Source organism: Coffea arabica, chromosome 7c (assembly GCF_036785885.1).
Source record: "Coffea arabica cultivar ET-39 chromosome 7c, Coffea Arabica ET-39 HiFi, whole genome shotgun sequence".
Lineage (NCBI taxonomy): Eukaryota > Viridiplantae > Streptophyta > Magnoliopsida > Gentianales > Rubiaceae > Coffea > Coffea arabica.
The window spans coordinates 3,513,669-3,528,805 of record NC_092322.1 but is presented as its reverse complement, the minus strand read 5'-3'; the positions used below and the strand labels follow the sequence as shown (position 1 = coordinate 3,528,805).

The 15,137-nt window shown below is 37.1% G+C and overlaps 2 protein-coding genes across 2 annotated transcripts; one reads left to right on the top strand and one right to left on the bottom strand.

Annotated features, from left to right (window-relative positions):
* Nucleotides 1–5,727: 5,727 nt before the first annotated feature.
* Nucleotides 5,728–7,611, bottom strand: LOC113702401 (GDSL esterase/lipase At2g23540). Its single transcript, XM_027223592.2, has 5 exons — nucleotides 7,273–7,611; nucleotides 7,018–7,148; nucleotides 6,510–6,758; nucleotides 6,121–6,376; nucleotides 5,728–6,029 (listed from the first exon to the last, which is right to left on the bottom strand). The coding sequence occupies exons 1-5, from the start codon at nucleotides 7,535–7,537 to the stop codon at nucleotides 5,806–5,808; spliced, it is 1,125 nt and encodes a 374-aa protein (XP_027079393.1). The 5' UTR covers nucleotides 7,538–7,611; the 3' UTR covers nucleotides 5,728–5,805.
* A 2,256-nt stretch (nucleotides 7,612–9,867) lies between these two features.
* Nucleotides 9,868–13,528, top strand: LOC140010464 (uncharacterized). Its single transcript, XM_072057543.1, has 6 exons — nucleotides 9,868–10,405; nucleotides 10,872–11,111; nucleotides 11,395–11,478; nucleotides 12,362–12,491; nucleotides 12,573–12,645; nucleotides 12,748–13,528. Exons 1-6 carry the CDS (start codon nucleotides 10,125–10,127, stop codon nucleotides 13,308–13,310), a joined length of 1,371 nt encoding a protein of 456 aa, XP_071913644.1. The 5' UTR covers nucleotides 9,868–10,124; the 3' UTR covers nucleotides 13,311–13,528.
* Nucleotides 13,529–15,137: the final 1,609 nt, after the last annotated feature.

Below are 15,137 nucleotides of genomic sequence, written 5' to 3'. Positions count from 1 at the left end.
TATATGTTATATAAGATAAGAAGAACCGATACTCCTAAAAAGATCTAGTAGCCAAATTTTTTTGAAAAACAAATAAAAAAGAGTTGCGTCCCAAATTTGATTTATAGTAGTAGCTCACGCGAATTATATCGAAGGATAAGGTTGTGTTTGGATTGTATTTTTCATTATTTTTTAATGAAAAAATTACTGTAACGATTTGATATATATGAGGGAAAAAGGTGATAGGGAAATGTGATCACGAAAAATGATAATATTTTTCGACGAAACAAGCAATCCAGACAAAGCCTAAATTTGCAAAAACATCTTCTAGTTAGTGTTTTTTGAGGTTCAGTGTAGTAACGATCAACCTATGATTCAAGGCAAGTAGTACATACATACCAGTTTGTCTAGCCCCCAAGAGGCAAGTAGTTATTGCCCAAGAAGTGTCTTTCAAGGTTAATGCACTACTAATTGATTCTTTCTATCAATAATCTTTAATGGTTTCGGTAGGGCTCGGCTCTTGTGTTGAGCTGATCCTAAGCTGCAGATGACGCCCAAGGGATGAGACTTAAGATTAAATGCGCCATCTGTTGATTTGCTACTATTTCAGTGTCCTCATTGTAATTGAGTCACACATTGCTACTAAAGTGAAGGGTCGACAACATTGCTCACAAATCTCGCGTGTTTGTGTTCCGATGATATGATCAATCATCAAGCTTTGAGATGAATCATCATGTCCGATAAAATGGTTATAAGTAACACGTAAGGAGACATTGGACTAAAATTTGCGATAAATCCTGGTGACACAAATAACAAATAATATATAGTAACGTGGCTTCAGCTTATCGAATGCCACGTGAAGCACTAAAATGACCGCAAGGCATCGACTCTCAACTACTGTATTATATTTCTACCGCGGACATTTTCTCAATTTCAAAAAAGAAGAAAAGGTCTGATTAGCCCAGTTGGGATTTAAAGTAACCATCTGATCTAGAAGGAGATGGGATCCCAAGACGACTCTGGATGAGAGGAGCAAGAAATGGCACAGCAAAAGCAGGCGAGTAAGGCCAAAATTGAAAGCCCTGAGCGGGATAACTCTCGAAGCGAGGGAATACTGGTAGTAGTAGTTGGTACACAAATCACAAACACACAGAAGACATGCTTACTGCAACTACAGGGCAGCTGCGTGTAAGACGAAGATAAAGATTGAGGAGACGTGTACTGATAGACTGGTGTTTGAATTTGCACAGGCAGTATCATGAATGTCGGATTAGCGTGGGAGTGCAATTATTGGATTGCACCACCCCACTGAGCCGGGACCCCCTCTCCCCCGGCCCGACACCACGAGGCCCGTCGTTTTCTTCCCCTCTTCAGATTCCCCATCATCTTCCGTACTCTAATTCTTGCCGGATATTCCGCTCCCTTGTCCTCTTCCCTCTCGTATGTGCTCCTCCCCACGGTAACTACTCTGCTCCCCCTCCATTCCCAGCCCTCCAGAAATGAAACTAAAAATTCTTTGGTCAACCAATGAAGAAGTAGAGGTACTCTCTACTCTCTTGGTGCTGTAGTCTAAGGAAGCAACAGGTGTCAGATATGTCAGCTGACAGGGTTCAGAAATTTTGTGGCGATTCTCTCCGGCACGCGCACTGCTGCGCAAGTAGTCAAGGGGTGTGCATTAGTAGCGGTAGTACTTGTAGGACTGCAAGAACGATTCATCATGCATGCAGGCACTTGCTGGCGCAGCCAGGGCGATTTTCCAGCAATTGGCCATTTGGCATGGGCTGCTGCTAGCTGCTCAAACTATCAATAATACACTTCTCCTGCTGCTATATTAACTGCATGCCAACATTGCCTTTGTGCCCTTTGGCTGGCCGGATCGGTGTAGTGCATAAAAATCTCTTTCTAACTTCTAATCTGCTGTCGCTTTCTGTCCAAGTATTCATGTTCACAGGATATGTGTGTGTTACAGTGCCGGTACGGTAATTTTGACTGTTCATTTGGTTGCCAAATGTAGGTCGACAGTGTGTACATTGCGTCTCTGCTCTTCTGCTTTTAGGACTTCCTTTTCTTTTTGTCTTTTGCTAAGGGGAATATTTGTAGTTCTCATTCTTGATCTGGTTCGCCCTTGACTCTTGATGTCCATCTTCTTCCACGCCGGCCCACACCCGAAGAAATCATAAATTTTGGAGTAAATCACGAAAAGTCCCTCTAATGTTTGCAGTGCTTTGTACTGTTTCCCCAAATGTGTCTTTTTAGCACTTTATCCCCTCTGTTAGTTCATTGCAACAAACAAATCATACATTGAAACATTAAACTAGATGAAAATACCCCCCCCCCCCATTTAAGTTGCTCAAGTTTTTGATAGAAATGCCCCCATCTATTATTTATAAAGGAACATCTCATAAATATTTTGTTATTATTCCATCGTTCACTAGATCTTTTAATCTTCCAAATCCTAAATTGCTATAAAAAAAAAAAGGAATACAATTTCTCAAAATTCTTCAAATTCGTTTTCTCACTCTTTCTCTAGATGTTGTCCATCACGGCATCTAAATGAACCAAAGTAAAAAACCTGTGGGTGTGGTAAAAACCATTCTTAAGAAAATCATAGACACCAAAAAATTTTGGAAAGAGATTTCTTGGATGTTCAAAATTATAAGGCATGATTTTGTACGATAAATTAATGTCTTTTTTCTTTTACTTTTTGACAAAATAATTTGAAAACCAAAAAGTTGGTTTTTTTAAGAATTGTCAAACATATGATCTTCTCGTCTCTCTTTGCAAAATATATAAACAATAGCAAGTTTTTTTCGTCTGAAAAAGGGTATTTTTAATAAAAAAAATATTGTTTGACCCAGACCCATAGGCGGTGTTGTCTATCCATTATTTTACCAGAGATATCATTGTCCTTTACCTATTAATTGTCACCACAATCATTACTTGAATGTTTTGACTACTAGTCAAAGGAATAAAGTGCCAAAAAAAATAACATAAAAGGGTAAAGTGCAAAACATTACAAACCTTAAGGAGACTTTTTTGTGTTTTTTTCCTAAAACGTTACAATTGAATTGCCATTCAAATGATCATCATCTAGGAGTATTTAATTAAAAACTTCCAAATCCTTGGTTAAATCTCGACTTGCTTAATGGAATAATCAGCTAAAGTACTATTTGAGGAGGAGATTTGGAGTAAGAGTAGGCGGGTGTAAGACTTAATCTTGGACTTGGCAAAAAACTAAAATATGAAGTTTGAAATTTGAAAACTAAAATTCAAGAACTGAAGTCTGAATTGGCCGAACTGTTTGATGATATACTGAATTACAAAAATTTTATTATATGTATATTATATAACAAATAACTTGTTTTACTATTCTAAATTAGTTCTTTAAATATTACTCATTAATGTTGTTAAGTTTAAACTGATTATAAAGTTTTTTTTAGGTGATTATAGATTTTAACTTTTTTGGCTAGTGAATACACACATATCCACCTTCTAAGAGAAGATATATGCAGCCATTCTGCTTTGCTGGATCTTGAAGAATAAATACTCATGCAATTAACTTGTGGTTGTTTAGGTCTTAGCAGCAGCTCGCCTGCTTAGGTGGTTATCCCACATCGAAGGTTTTGGAGGGGGCTGCTTTGGGTAGTTTATAAATCTCCTCAGGAACCACAAGAGTTGCCGGCTTTTATGATTTCACGTGAAATTAGGTTTGTAAAATGTCAAAAAGTCAATTCTAGCTTTGGAAAAAAAAAATTAACTTGTATGCGCTAAATTTATTTGTTTTTTGCCAAAAGGATTTCATCTATGTACGAAGGTAAATACCCCAAAGTACCAATCACGAGGAGACGAGAGAATTATCAAATTTTCTATTTCGAATGGCTGCGTACTTGCTACTATATGCAATCTGCAAGTATCGGGATATATGATCAGGATAACCGGCCGGCCCCAGCAAATAACTTTTTTTTGGTTGAACCATAATGCTGGAGTGGTGATAATAATGATATAGAGAGAGTAGACCCAGAAATATTTGGATATCGAGGGTTTTTGGGAGTAAGATTGGATGTATACAGTACAATGTGTTTACAGCTTATTAAACTCATCGATTGCTAATATAATATAAGCCGTGCTACATTTTTCTTTCTTTCTCTTTTCTAAGGTTGAATAATTGAATTTTGATCAGCTAGCTGCTGATGGCGTGACTAATCCATTGATGTATACTGTTCTGGCGGCGTCCAGAATCCAGATGGTAAACAGTTTAGGCCAACCAATTGGGGCCTGCTGGTAGCATCCGCTTACCTACAAATCGAAGAGCCTACGAAACCAACCAGCGAATTCCATTAAGTTTTGCGCAACTTTGTGAAATAATGAAGCTTGCGCTCTCCATTATTCCACCAATAATACTCAAAACGATGAATGATCCGAAAGACTTATCACGGCAACAAAGTCGTATTTCCAACTAATTTTTCCTTGTTAAATTCATCGACACTCTCTTGAAGGCTCTGAGTGGTGATGCCTGTGTGTCTCGAGCATCGAGAAGACACAGACTATAAACTAAATTAACTAGGGGCTTGTGTAACGAATACTTATTGGATACTCGTTAAAATATAAATCAGGTATTAACATTTTAAAAATATAAAATTGAATAAAAGAAATCTATAAACGCAAAGTAGAATAATAGTTATTAGTATATGCACTCACAAAGTAAATTAGATGTGATTTGAATATCTTAACGATGAACCGTTGAGCACCTCCCAGAAAAAAAACCCATTAATTATTAGAAAAAAATAGCTAAGTTCATCCATAAACTTTTTCATTAGTATTGATTTAGTTCCTAACTTTTATTCCTAACCAGTTTGATATGTGAACTTATTTTGCAATTCCAATTAAGGACCTCCATAATGGCGCCACCACCTAAAATTGATTTGACTCCTAATTAACCAACTAAACAAGATTATTTTGGAAACGTTACTTATGAAGCTATGATAAATCAAGTATATCATGTAAAAAAAACCACAAGATTATACTTTAAAAAATTTTATATGGGGATTTTTTTACACGATTTAAAATTTTTATCTAATGATTTTTTCACACGATTTCCTTGTTTTATTACAGACCCGTAAGTGGTGTTCCCATAATACCTCCATTTAATTAGTCAATTAAAAGTTAGATCGGTTTTAGGCCACGATACCATTACAAAGGTTCTTAATTGGGACTGGAAAATAAGTTTAAATATCAAATTGATCAGAAATAAAAGTTAGGGGTTAAATCGGCATTAGTAAAAAAATTTAGGGATGAAATTGGTTATTTTTCCTAACTGTTATCCTTAGAGTTTAAAGCAATTGATCAGTAGGTCTGACAATTGCAACATGCATAAAAGGCAGTTGCAACGATTATCTTATTTTAAAATATTTTAAAATTTCTTGTATTTTTTAGATCTGTTCATAATTTTTTACATTTTTGAATCAGTTAAATTGCAGATTTGTTATTTCCAATGTATGCTTAACCTACCATATCATAAGTGCATATTTTCGTTACGTAAATCAAATCGCAGTGGACGATTTTCAGCAATCTCCTTAATGAAATTCGCTTTTTTTTTTAAAAAAAAAAGTTTTTTCTCTAGAATTGCGTCCAACTATTTCCTCAACATTTGCTTTATTGGAATCATTGGGAAAGCTCTTACAAATGAAATTCTTTTTTCAATCGGATTAAAACATGACAATCTAATAAGAAATTCATGAACAGAAGAAATGTCAAAGGAAGAAGAATACTTTTTTCATCTTTTTTTGGCACACACAGCACAAGAAGAAATGTCTATTGATTGTTTCTTTAGAGATCTCTAAGCTCTCGAAGATTGACGGGAGATACATATTTAGGACCTCCATCCACTAGCTGCTTGGCGATAAGAATATTTGCGGCCTCGCTTGGGTGATAAGGGTCCCAAAATACATGCTTGTCACGGTCCGAACACAAACTAGATGTTGGCCCGCATGGAATTATTCCGGCAAATTGACCTCCGTTTCCACAGCACGATTTACTCGCAGTAGTAAACCCTGCAGAAGGGTTCAGATCTTGGTTTAAAAGAATGAAAAGGGAGAAAAAAAGGTTACCCTTGCGAGTACTAAAAAGGATCCAAGTGCTAACCATAACTCTTGTAGTTTGTCAGGAGCTCCATCACAAGATCGTACACGTTTGCGTGCACGAATGTAGCTCCTTTGAGATTATCATTGAGTTCAGCAAGCAGATCCTTGAGTCGAGCATTATATTGAAGTGCAAGTTTGTTAGGTAATGCCACACACTGATCCGCAGTTAACTGGTTGATCGTCTTCTGATACGGGATACAACCAATTGGTCCCACGTTTCCGATCACGAATTTTCTAGCATCCAGTTTGTAAAGTCTCTGTCGCCCAAGAAAAATAACGTAGGTGATATTCCAAAACCAGCGGTGTCAATAAATTAATGCATACGTGAATGAATAATAAAATTTAGGCAAATGAAGAATATGGTATATATTATTGCTGTGCCTTGCTTACCGTGAGCTGACCTCTTAGATGGTTGAGAAGATCATCTATGAAGGCATCTGGGCTTTGTGTTATTCTTGCACCCATCGAAATAACGGGAAGTAAATAGTTGTTGAGAAAATCGTTGGACCCAATCGTGACGGAGAAAATCGAATTTTTTGATATACGTTCTTTTGCCTTAGACGGACCAAGCAATTTGTCTATTTGTTTCCTAGTAATGTTGAAGTAATCAACCTGGATGTCCATTGAAAGCCGGTTTACCTGTTTAACATCATCACAGAACCCGCCCCTGATTATCATCATCAAGAAAGTTGAAGGAAAAACTGACAGCTCCCTTCATTCAATAGTACTTGAAAAGCTCAGAGCAATATAAGATCTCAGACGATGGACAGGGAAGAAAACATATATATATATATTTTTTTTTAAAAAATAATAATAATAATAATAAGGAAGAAGAGGGTATCTTATCTTGATCATGAAACTCAAAAAAGAAAAACATAAAGCTGATGATAACGCGTACGAAAATTCGTCCAGTGGCGTTCATGATCCCGCCGCCTCCAGAAGCATAATTAACTCCGTGCAGTATGGCTTCTCCGGTACAGTTTGGAGCCAGAAACGGTGTTGCGTAGTATGGTTGTCCCAATTCCTCCCCTAAGATAATTGCAGAAAAGTTCAATGCACCAAAGAAAGAAAATCATGCATGGGATCCTGTTAAAGCGAAAGTGGCACCTTGCATGTCAACAAACTTAAAGCACAAGAACAAAATGAAACTTACCGATGATATCTCCAATCGTCCTTCCATTTGTGTACCTTCCCGTAGGACTCCCTCCCGATGCACGGAAATCTATTCCATTCGGCGGAATATTAGCTCTGGACAAAGTTGGTATATAGTTATTATTTCCCGCATCAACTAAAGAATCTCCAAAAATATACGAAGCTCCTTGTTTTGTGTCTTCATCGTATTGGCAATTTCCGAAGGAACTTAGGCTAATGACCACCAGGAGAAGCAAAGCTACTAAGTGGGAGTAATTTGGAGCCATAACTCAGACCGATCGACAACCCTCTGAGCTAATTAGGCCAAAGGCTCTTGAACACACATTAGAAAGATGCATGCAGGAGGAAGTATTTATGTCACCTAATTAGACAAAAAAGAAGCCAAACTGGTTAGGAAACTTGCAATAGCTTGTCGCGATTGAAATGGCATTTGGTAAGACCCCATTGCCGGTCATTAACGAGCTAGGAAGACTTGCTGGCGGTGAAATTTCAAGGAGTAGGTCATCAGCAAAGAGTTTGCTGGCACAACCTGCATGAAAATGGATCAAATTGCTTCTAGTAAAAGAAACCATATCACCTCCTGAAAGTCGAGTGGAAAACTTCAATATTTTAGATCAGGCTGGTTTTAAAAAAATGATCGAGAGGTCACTCGAAAGAATATTCTAGTGAGAACTTAGGTGTGTTTGGTATTTGGCATCTAGTCTCTATTGACACTCCGGGAAGTTGTGTGCAGTTTGGACTCGTTAAAAAAAAATAAAAAAACGACATGGACGGTAGTACCATGCAGTCCAATTAATCACGTACTGTCTATTTCCAATTTTCCACCTTGAGCTTGTCTCTGATTTTCATACAAAAGTAATAATAATGATAGATAACGTTAACTCTGATTTTAAGTGTATACTAAAATATCATAAGTTCTTTTTCAAACCAAAAAAAAAAAAAGTACATAATTTCAATACAATTTTTTTTTTAAAATATATCTTGAATTTAAAAATATGTCAAATGCGCGGACTGAAACTGAAAGTTTGGTGAAACTGATGGTCTGACCACGGCAAATAAAGAGGTTGAGGTTTGGTTCGATTATACTACAAGGCTGTCTGCAGTTCGATTATATCAGAGAGAAATGGGTCCTTTCAAGGCTTACGGGCTCATTTTTCTGGGTTTAGTTGGGAAACTTATCTTTCATCTGAGGCAGTCAGGCCCATTTCCCATGCCCACAGTTCCAAGCCCAAGTTCGTGTATCAATCCAACAAATGCTAATGGCATTTCTACCTTTTCAAATTGTACTTGGGTAATGGCATTTCTAATGGCAAGAATAGCTAAGGTCCCTCTGATAAAATTAAAATTTGAAATATAAATTTATTAAATTAGTGAATTATTAAATATTAAATTTAATACATTTGAGTAGATATCATATTAAATGATAAGTGAATAGTTTCACTTATTTTTTGGACCAAATTTTGTTTAAAAAATTCAGTGCTATTTAATGAATTCAAATGTTCTAGTTTTGATTATCAAACACGCCTAGCCTAAATATGTTAACATCTGAACGCATTAAGTTTAAATATTGAATTAGGGTGATTGGGTGGCTAGCCCTCTTATTGACCAAAATCCATACTAGTATGGTCAGTTCACCATCACTATTCATTTTAGAGATTTTAGTGTGACTATTTGCCTTAAAATTTTGAATATAACGTAAAGTGGATTTGGTTACTAATTTTAAGATGTAATTTAGTTTGTATGATAAACACAATTTTCTTTCATTTTTTTTATTTCATATATATATACCATCACAAAAGTACTATAGTGTTCCTTCAAATAATCTCTTATCAAAAAACACCCATATATTTTTTTCCCTCGTGGCTTGAATTTAGAGCACGGGAGTCAACTGTATGTCTATACATTGCTCATTTCTATAAAATAAGTCGTTTTTTGAAAGGGGAAGGCAAGGAATACTTAGGCTATGTTTGGAAGCACTTTTTCAAAGAAAAAATGTTGCGTTTTCTATTAACACATTTTTTAATTATTTTTTTATCTTACACATATCAAATCATTTCAATAATTTTTCTATAAAAAAAATCCTAAAAATTACAATCCAAACAAAGCCTTAGATTGGCAGTTTTTATTTTAATTTTTTCCAGATTGAAGTTTTTGAGAGTTTTTCTAAACGATATTATTACAACATCTTTTTTTTTTTTGGGTTTAAAAAAGGTTCATATCATAAAATAGTGATTGAGAAATGAATTAAAAATTATAATGAGAAAACAACAAAAAGAAAAGCAAAAAAAGAGAAGGCGATTTAGCCCCCCGGGGCTAGACCATCTGGTCTTGGATTTCTTCCGGAACTTCAAGGTCAAGTGGTCGAATCCCACTTAACTCCCGGTGCGTTTGGGGTGGCGGTGTACTTGGGCGCAGGGAATTAGTCGGGCTGCCTTCGGGTCTTGACCCGGACACCCCTGTGTTGAGTAAAAAAAAAAAAAAAAGAAGGCGATTTGAAAACATTCCGGAGTATTTCATTTTTCGTTTATGAAATTAAACAACTACCATTAGTATTTTTTTTTCCACTAGGATCATAATGGTTGACTGGGTGGGACCAGGGCTGGAATGGGGCGCCGAATTACCAGTAGCATGTTCTTTCATTTGTCACTCGAAATTTCCCTCCCTCCAACGCCCTGAATCCCTAAGCATCCGCTGCAAATCAAGTCCCCGCATGCGGCATAGGGGCTGTCCTCCCCAACAAAGCCACAATTGACCGTTGGAGACTTCTTCCTCAATGCTCAAAAGACTCCTGAGACAGCGTACCGACAAAGACGGATGAATAGTGAAATCTCATCTTTAGTAGAGTAGACAGCAATGGTTCCTCCAATCTCACACACCCCTGCAAAACTCAACTCTCAAGACATGAAAGAGGATGGCCAAGCCAAGAAGATGCTATTATCTGAGTATGAGCAATCTAGGGAAGAAAGAATCAAACAAAACCATGAAAGAATGCAAAAACTTGGGATTTTTGATCTTTCTCTCAAACTCAAGTCTCTCAAGCCTGCTCCTCCCAACCCCAACCCATCCTCCACTCGCAGAAACCTTCGGCATTTCTCCCCTTTGCCTCCTCCTGGGCCCATTCGCCGCTCCTCAAGGTATAATTCTTTTCCCTCATCCGATCCTTCCTTTTGTTTTTTTGGGATATAGAAAGGCACCTCTGTATTGAGGTTTTCTAGATTTTATAGTATCATTTACAGCAGAAGATTCGTGCTGTTGGTTGCTGTATTTCTCAAGCCTACTCTGCTAAGCACCTGTGACTGTTATTCTGTAGAATAAAAATTGGGCTTTCATGCATTTATTTGATATTTATCAAAAGAGGGATTCTTTAATCAAATTTTTCTTCACAGAAAACTTATAGATTCTGACAAGACGATCTTTTTAACTTTTTCTTCTTCTTCTGGCTTCTAGCATTCGAATTCAAGATATGTTAATGGGAGTTTCCGTGTCTGTTTTTATGTCAGAAAGGTCGAGAATTTTGAGACTTGGCTAGAATTGGGCCGTCATAATGCTGCTTACTAAATGATAACAGTGCTCATACCCTGCCCTATTTCTGGTATTTAGGCTGCGGAATGGGACACCAGTTAGTTATTCTGAATTGCATTTGACAAAGGAAGATAAACCCTTTGAAAATGGGCTTGATTTGCTGAGAGAGGAGGGTTCGAGACCAGAAGTTTATACTGAAGAACATGAGAAGTTGTTGGGCAGCACTGAGATGAGCTGGACTCTTTTTGTGGATGGATTTGGAAAAGACGGAAAGCGTATTTATGATCCAGTGAATGGAAAGACCTGCCACCAGTGTAGGTGAGGAATTATTTTTCTTAAATGATGGCTTTGTGTTTTACTTTGTAGCATATCCTCTCTCTTTCCTGCTGATTCGGGTCATAAACCGGAAAGCACTTATCTTGTGCTTCCAAATTTGTAAGTCGAGCTTTGAGGACTTTTTTATATACCAAATTCCATTTAATTGTCTACATTTGAGTCTGTTGCTAATTCCTTTGGGTTATCGTGCTGTCACTTGCTGTTTTTGGATTAAATTATAGCTAGAGCGTATCTGCATATTCTGGTTATTCCCACTGTTTTGCAGGCAGAAAACTCTTGGTCATCGCACTCACTGCAGCAAGTGCAACAAGGTGCAGGGACAATTCTGTGGAGATTGTCTGTATATGAGGTACTAACATAACATAACTATCTCCTTCTCGGATCAAAATATAATACAACTCCATGTTTGACAGCGTTTGCTTATTGAGTGCTGGACTTAACCATACATTTGGCACAATGGTTGAGGAGTTTGTTATCACATTTATGCCATCAAGAACTTGAACCGTGTTGCCATTTAATATTTTTTTTTATTTTGCCATTTAATGCATTCAAAGTTTCTTGTATATACTTCTTGCTGGCAAAAGATCACAGTTCATTGTGCTCTCTCAAGTGTTATATTTTCAGTCATTTAGTTCTCAATACCCTTTTGTGTTATTTATAATTTGCAAGAAACTTTAATCTCAGTGTAATCCCTTGCGTTGGACAATTCTCTCAGATATTCTAATTCAATTATTTTGTCATCCAAACCTCATACCGGTTCATGCGATGTGGAAATGGTTTTTGACTGGTTTTGTATGCACAACTTGTTCAAACCATTTGAAAAGGGTTTTAAAAAGCTCAAAATGGTGTGTACATTAATTAGTCCTCTAACTCATTAGTTTTTGCTACATCAATCAATTGCGGCAAGGAACGTGAGCATTATTCAAATTATTTGGGATTTATTGATTTAGCATTATCAGTAACTTTGTGCTTTAAGAAACAATTAAAGGAAGTATAAAAACAGGCTGTTGCTAAGAATGTATACAACCCAAACTTTACATTCAATGGTCAACTCTGGTCTGTTCTTTTCTTTCTGGATGCTGGGGAAATCCAGCCAGTACTGGAAAGTTGTTTTTCGTTTTTTTTTTCCTTATAAATCTTAGTATTGTCAGCAACTGCTCAAAGATCAGGACTTCAGTTGTTTCGATCATCTGTAACCTTAATTTTTAAGTGCTGATGCATTTTGTGGACAGATATGGGGAACATGTGCTTGAAGCAAACCAGAACCCAAACTGGATTTGCCCAGTATGTCGTGCTATTTGTAACTGTAGTTTATGCCGTCAATCAAAAGGGTGGCCTCCTACTGGCAGCCTTTATAGGAAGGTGTGCTTGTTTATCATCCTTCTCATCATCATCTTCTTCTTCAATGGTACCTGAACTTGGTTTGTCTTGAACTCTTTCCAGATTTCAAGTTTAGGTTTCAAGTCTGTCGCACATTACCTCGTACAAACACGGCGCAATTTAGCGACCAATTCAGGTACCAAGCTTCTAACTTCTGTGAAGAGATCACTACCAATTTCTGATGTGGAAGAAATATTGATTGATAAGATATCTTACTTGTCAAATTTAAAACTTCAAGGATTGGAATGTCCTCAATCTGAAGGCAAGATGACTGACGATTGCCTTGATGATGGTAAACAAGAGGAGAGCACAGACTCATTAAACAATAAAAACCATGGCCACACCAATGAGCTACCTGACAGTATTGCTGGACGACTGAGGCAGAGGCGAAAAGCAGTCAAAGAGCACGAGGAAGCAATGTCAACAGGCAAAAAAAATGGAACCGCGGACATAAAGCAGAAAGTGAACGATGAAAATTCACCTCCGTGTAAAGCTGAAGCGACCGTAAACCATTCAAATTCGACTGCTGCAGATGTCACACCAGTAGCAGTCACAGACAGTATTGCTGGAAGACTAAGACAGAGGCGTAATCAGGGGAATCAGTATGAGGAGCAGAGGTCAGCAGGGGCAAAAGATGGTATTCCTGATTTTAAAGCTGAAGCTTCTCTAAATCATACTAATTCCCCTACTCCTCCAGATGTTGCACCCATAACACGATCAAACTCCAACAAGAGACGCGTCTCAGAGCCATCCCCTGACAGCATTGCTGGGAGACTTAGACAGAGGCGTGCTGAAGTCTAGGTGATGTCATGCGTTGGCACTAGTCGAAAACGTATGCGGCCAACCGCTACTTTTGGTGCTTGTTAATTGTACGAAGTCCTAGCCCCAAAAAAAAAAAATGAAGGTGCTGATTCTTTTTGCCAAAACGTTGTCCAGCATCAGTGTAGCTAAGGCATTAAATTCCAATTTCAGGAAAGCCCGTAAAATGTTTGATCAGAAAGTCATTTGCTTTCTCTCTATTTCCCTTGACCGCTATCCTTGGCATGCTATTTAGTTTATGGGTTCTCCATTCTTTCTTCCCCGTTTCTGATTTCATGCAGCCCATAATGGGGAGCAGCCCAAGCCAAGTTAAATATGTCTTTCCTGTGGACATATTACTCTACTGAGTTGCTAAAGTGAAAAACGAAAATTCGATAAAGGAGATCCGCAAGTCAGAACCGTTGTTGGGCTTCAAAGTTCAAGGAAGCATCTCCTCTGCCTGCATCAGAGGAAACAACAACATGAATAAAGAAGAAAAAAAAAATGAAAAAACCAAACATTTGAATTGACTCTTTATCAAGATCTGTAGGAGCAAACATTATTATGAATTGAAGTTAAAATGACAGAATTTAGGAAAAGTAATGTAAAGTTATAAAGAGACACCAAAGCAAAAGGCATGCTTCCAAAAAGAGACCACTATCCGCAAAACACTACTACTAGTTACCAATGCTAACTTGCTTTATAAAAGTAAAGTCATACGACTTGGTGCTTTGAACAACATCATCCATTCTGATTTCAGAGACTCCAAACTCAGTACATCTCACGGCCCTTTTTTTCCTGTCTATTTCTTTACCTGAAATTCTTTTTTCATAAGACGATTGACTAACAAATAAAGTTAAAATCTCACGAAATAACCGGAGGCAAAGGGAGAAATTTTTGACTAACCTCTTATGAAAAAATATAGCCTTGGTTGATTGTTGGATGTTGAGTTTGTCCTTGTATCCTACATCCAAAGTTTACAAAAAAAAAAAAAAAAAAAAAAATTCTCTCTTTGTGATTGTTATAAATATAGTGGGGTTAAGTCAGTTTAAAGGTGCTTAGGACACCAGCCAAAGTACTGTATGCACATGCACGAGATCTTGTAGCACTTACCAATGAGGCCTTATCAATTGGTATTACACAGAAGAAATCAATTATAGACACTAATACAATTTGATCCGCTTTTTATAGACTAACTTGGCATTTGTGATCCCAGATAGGATCGGTTCAGGATCATGGGATCCTTTTCTATAAGATAGGAAGGGCTGTAGCACAAAATATATTTCTAAGTAATTGCCCCATAGATCCTATATCTATCTGTATGAAGAAAAAATCACGTAACAAGGGGGATTCTTATTTGTACAAGTGTTACTTTGAATTTAGAACGAGCATGAAGAAATTAACTATACTAGAGTTTTAAGGGGCTCACGTCCCCGTCTAAAAAAGATTTTGGTTAGGCATCAAACCAGAAAGAGTAAGTCATTATAAGCCTTTGGGCCATTAAGTAATTTATGTTATTCAGACTCTTTTGTATTTTTATTTTTATTTTTAGGTACCTTTTGGACCTTGGAATTATTTTCTAGGTTTTGTACTCTCTTTTTGTTACATAGTAAATCTGTTATCCTTTCATTCGTGAATATAGATCAGTGCGACCGGCTCACGTAAAATTTTGTGTTTCTTTGTTTGATTTATTTGTTTCGTTATTATTTTTATTGAGTTGTCAAGAACCATATTATTTTCGTTAGCGTATTTCCTGGGGCAGACCGAACATTGTGGGCGGGGTATTTCAATCAAGAAAAGCATTTCGATGAGCCCTTTTTTTTTTTTTTT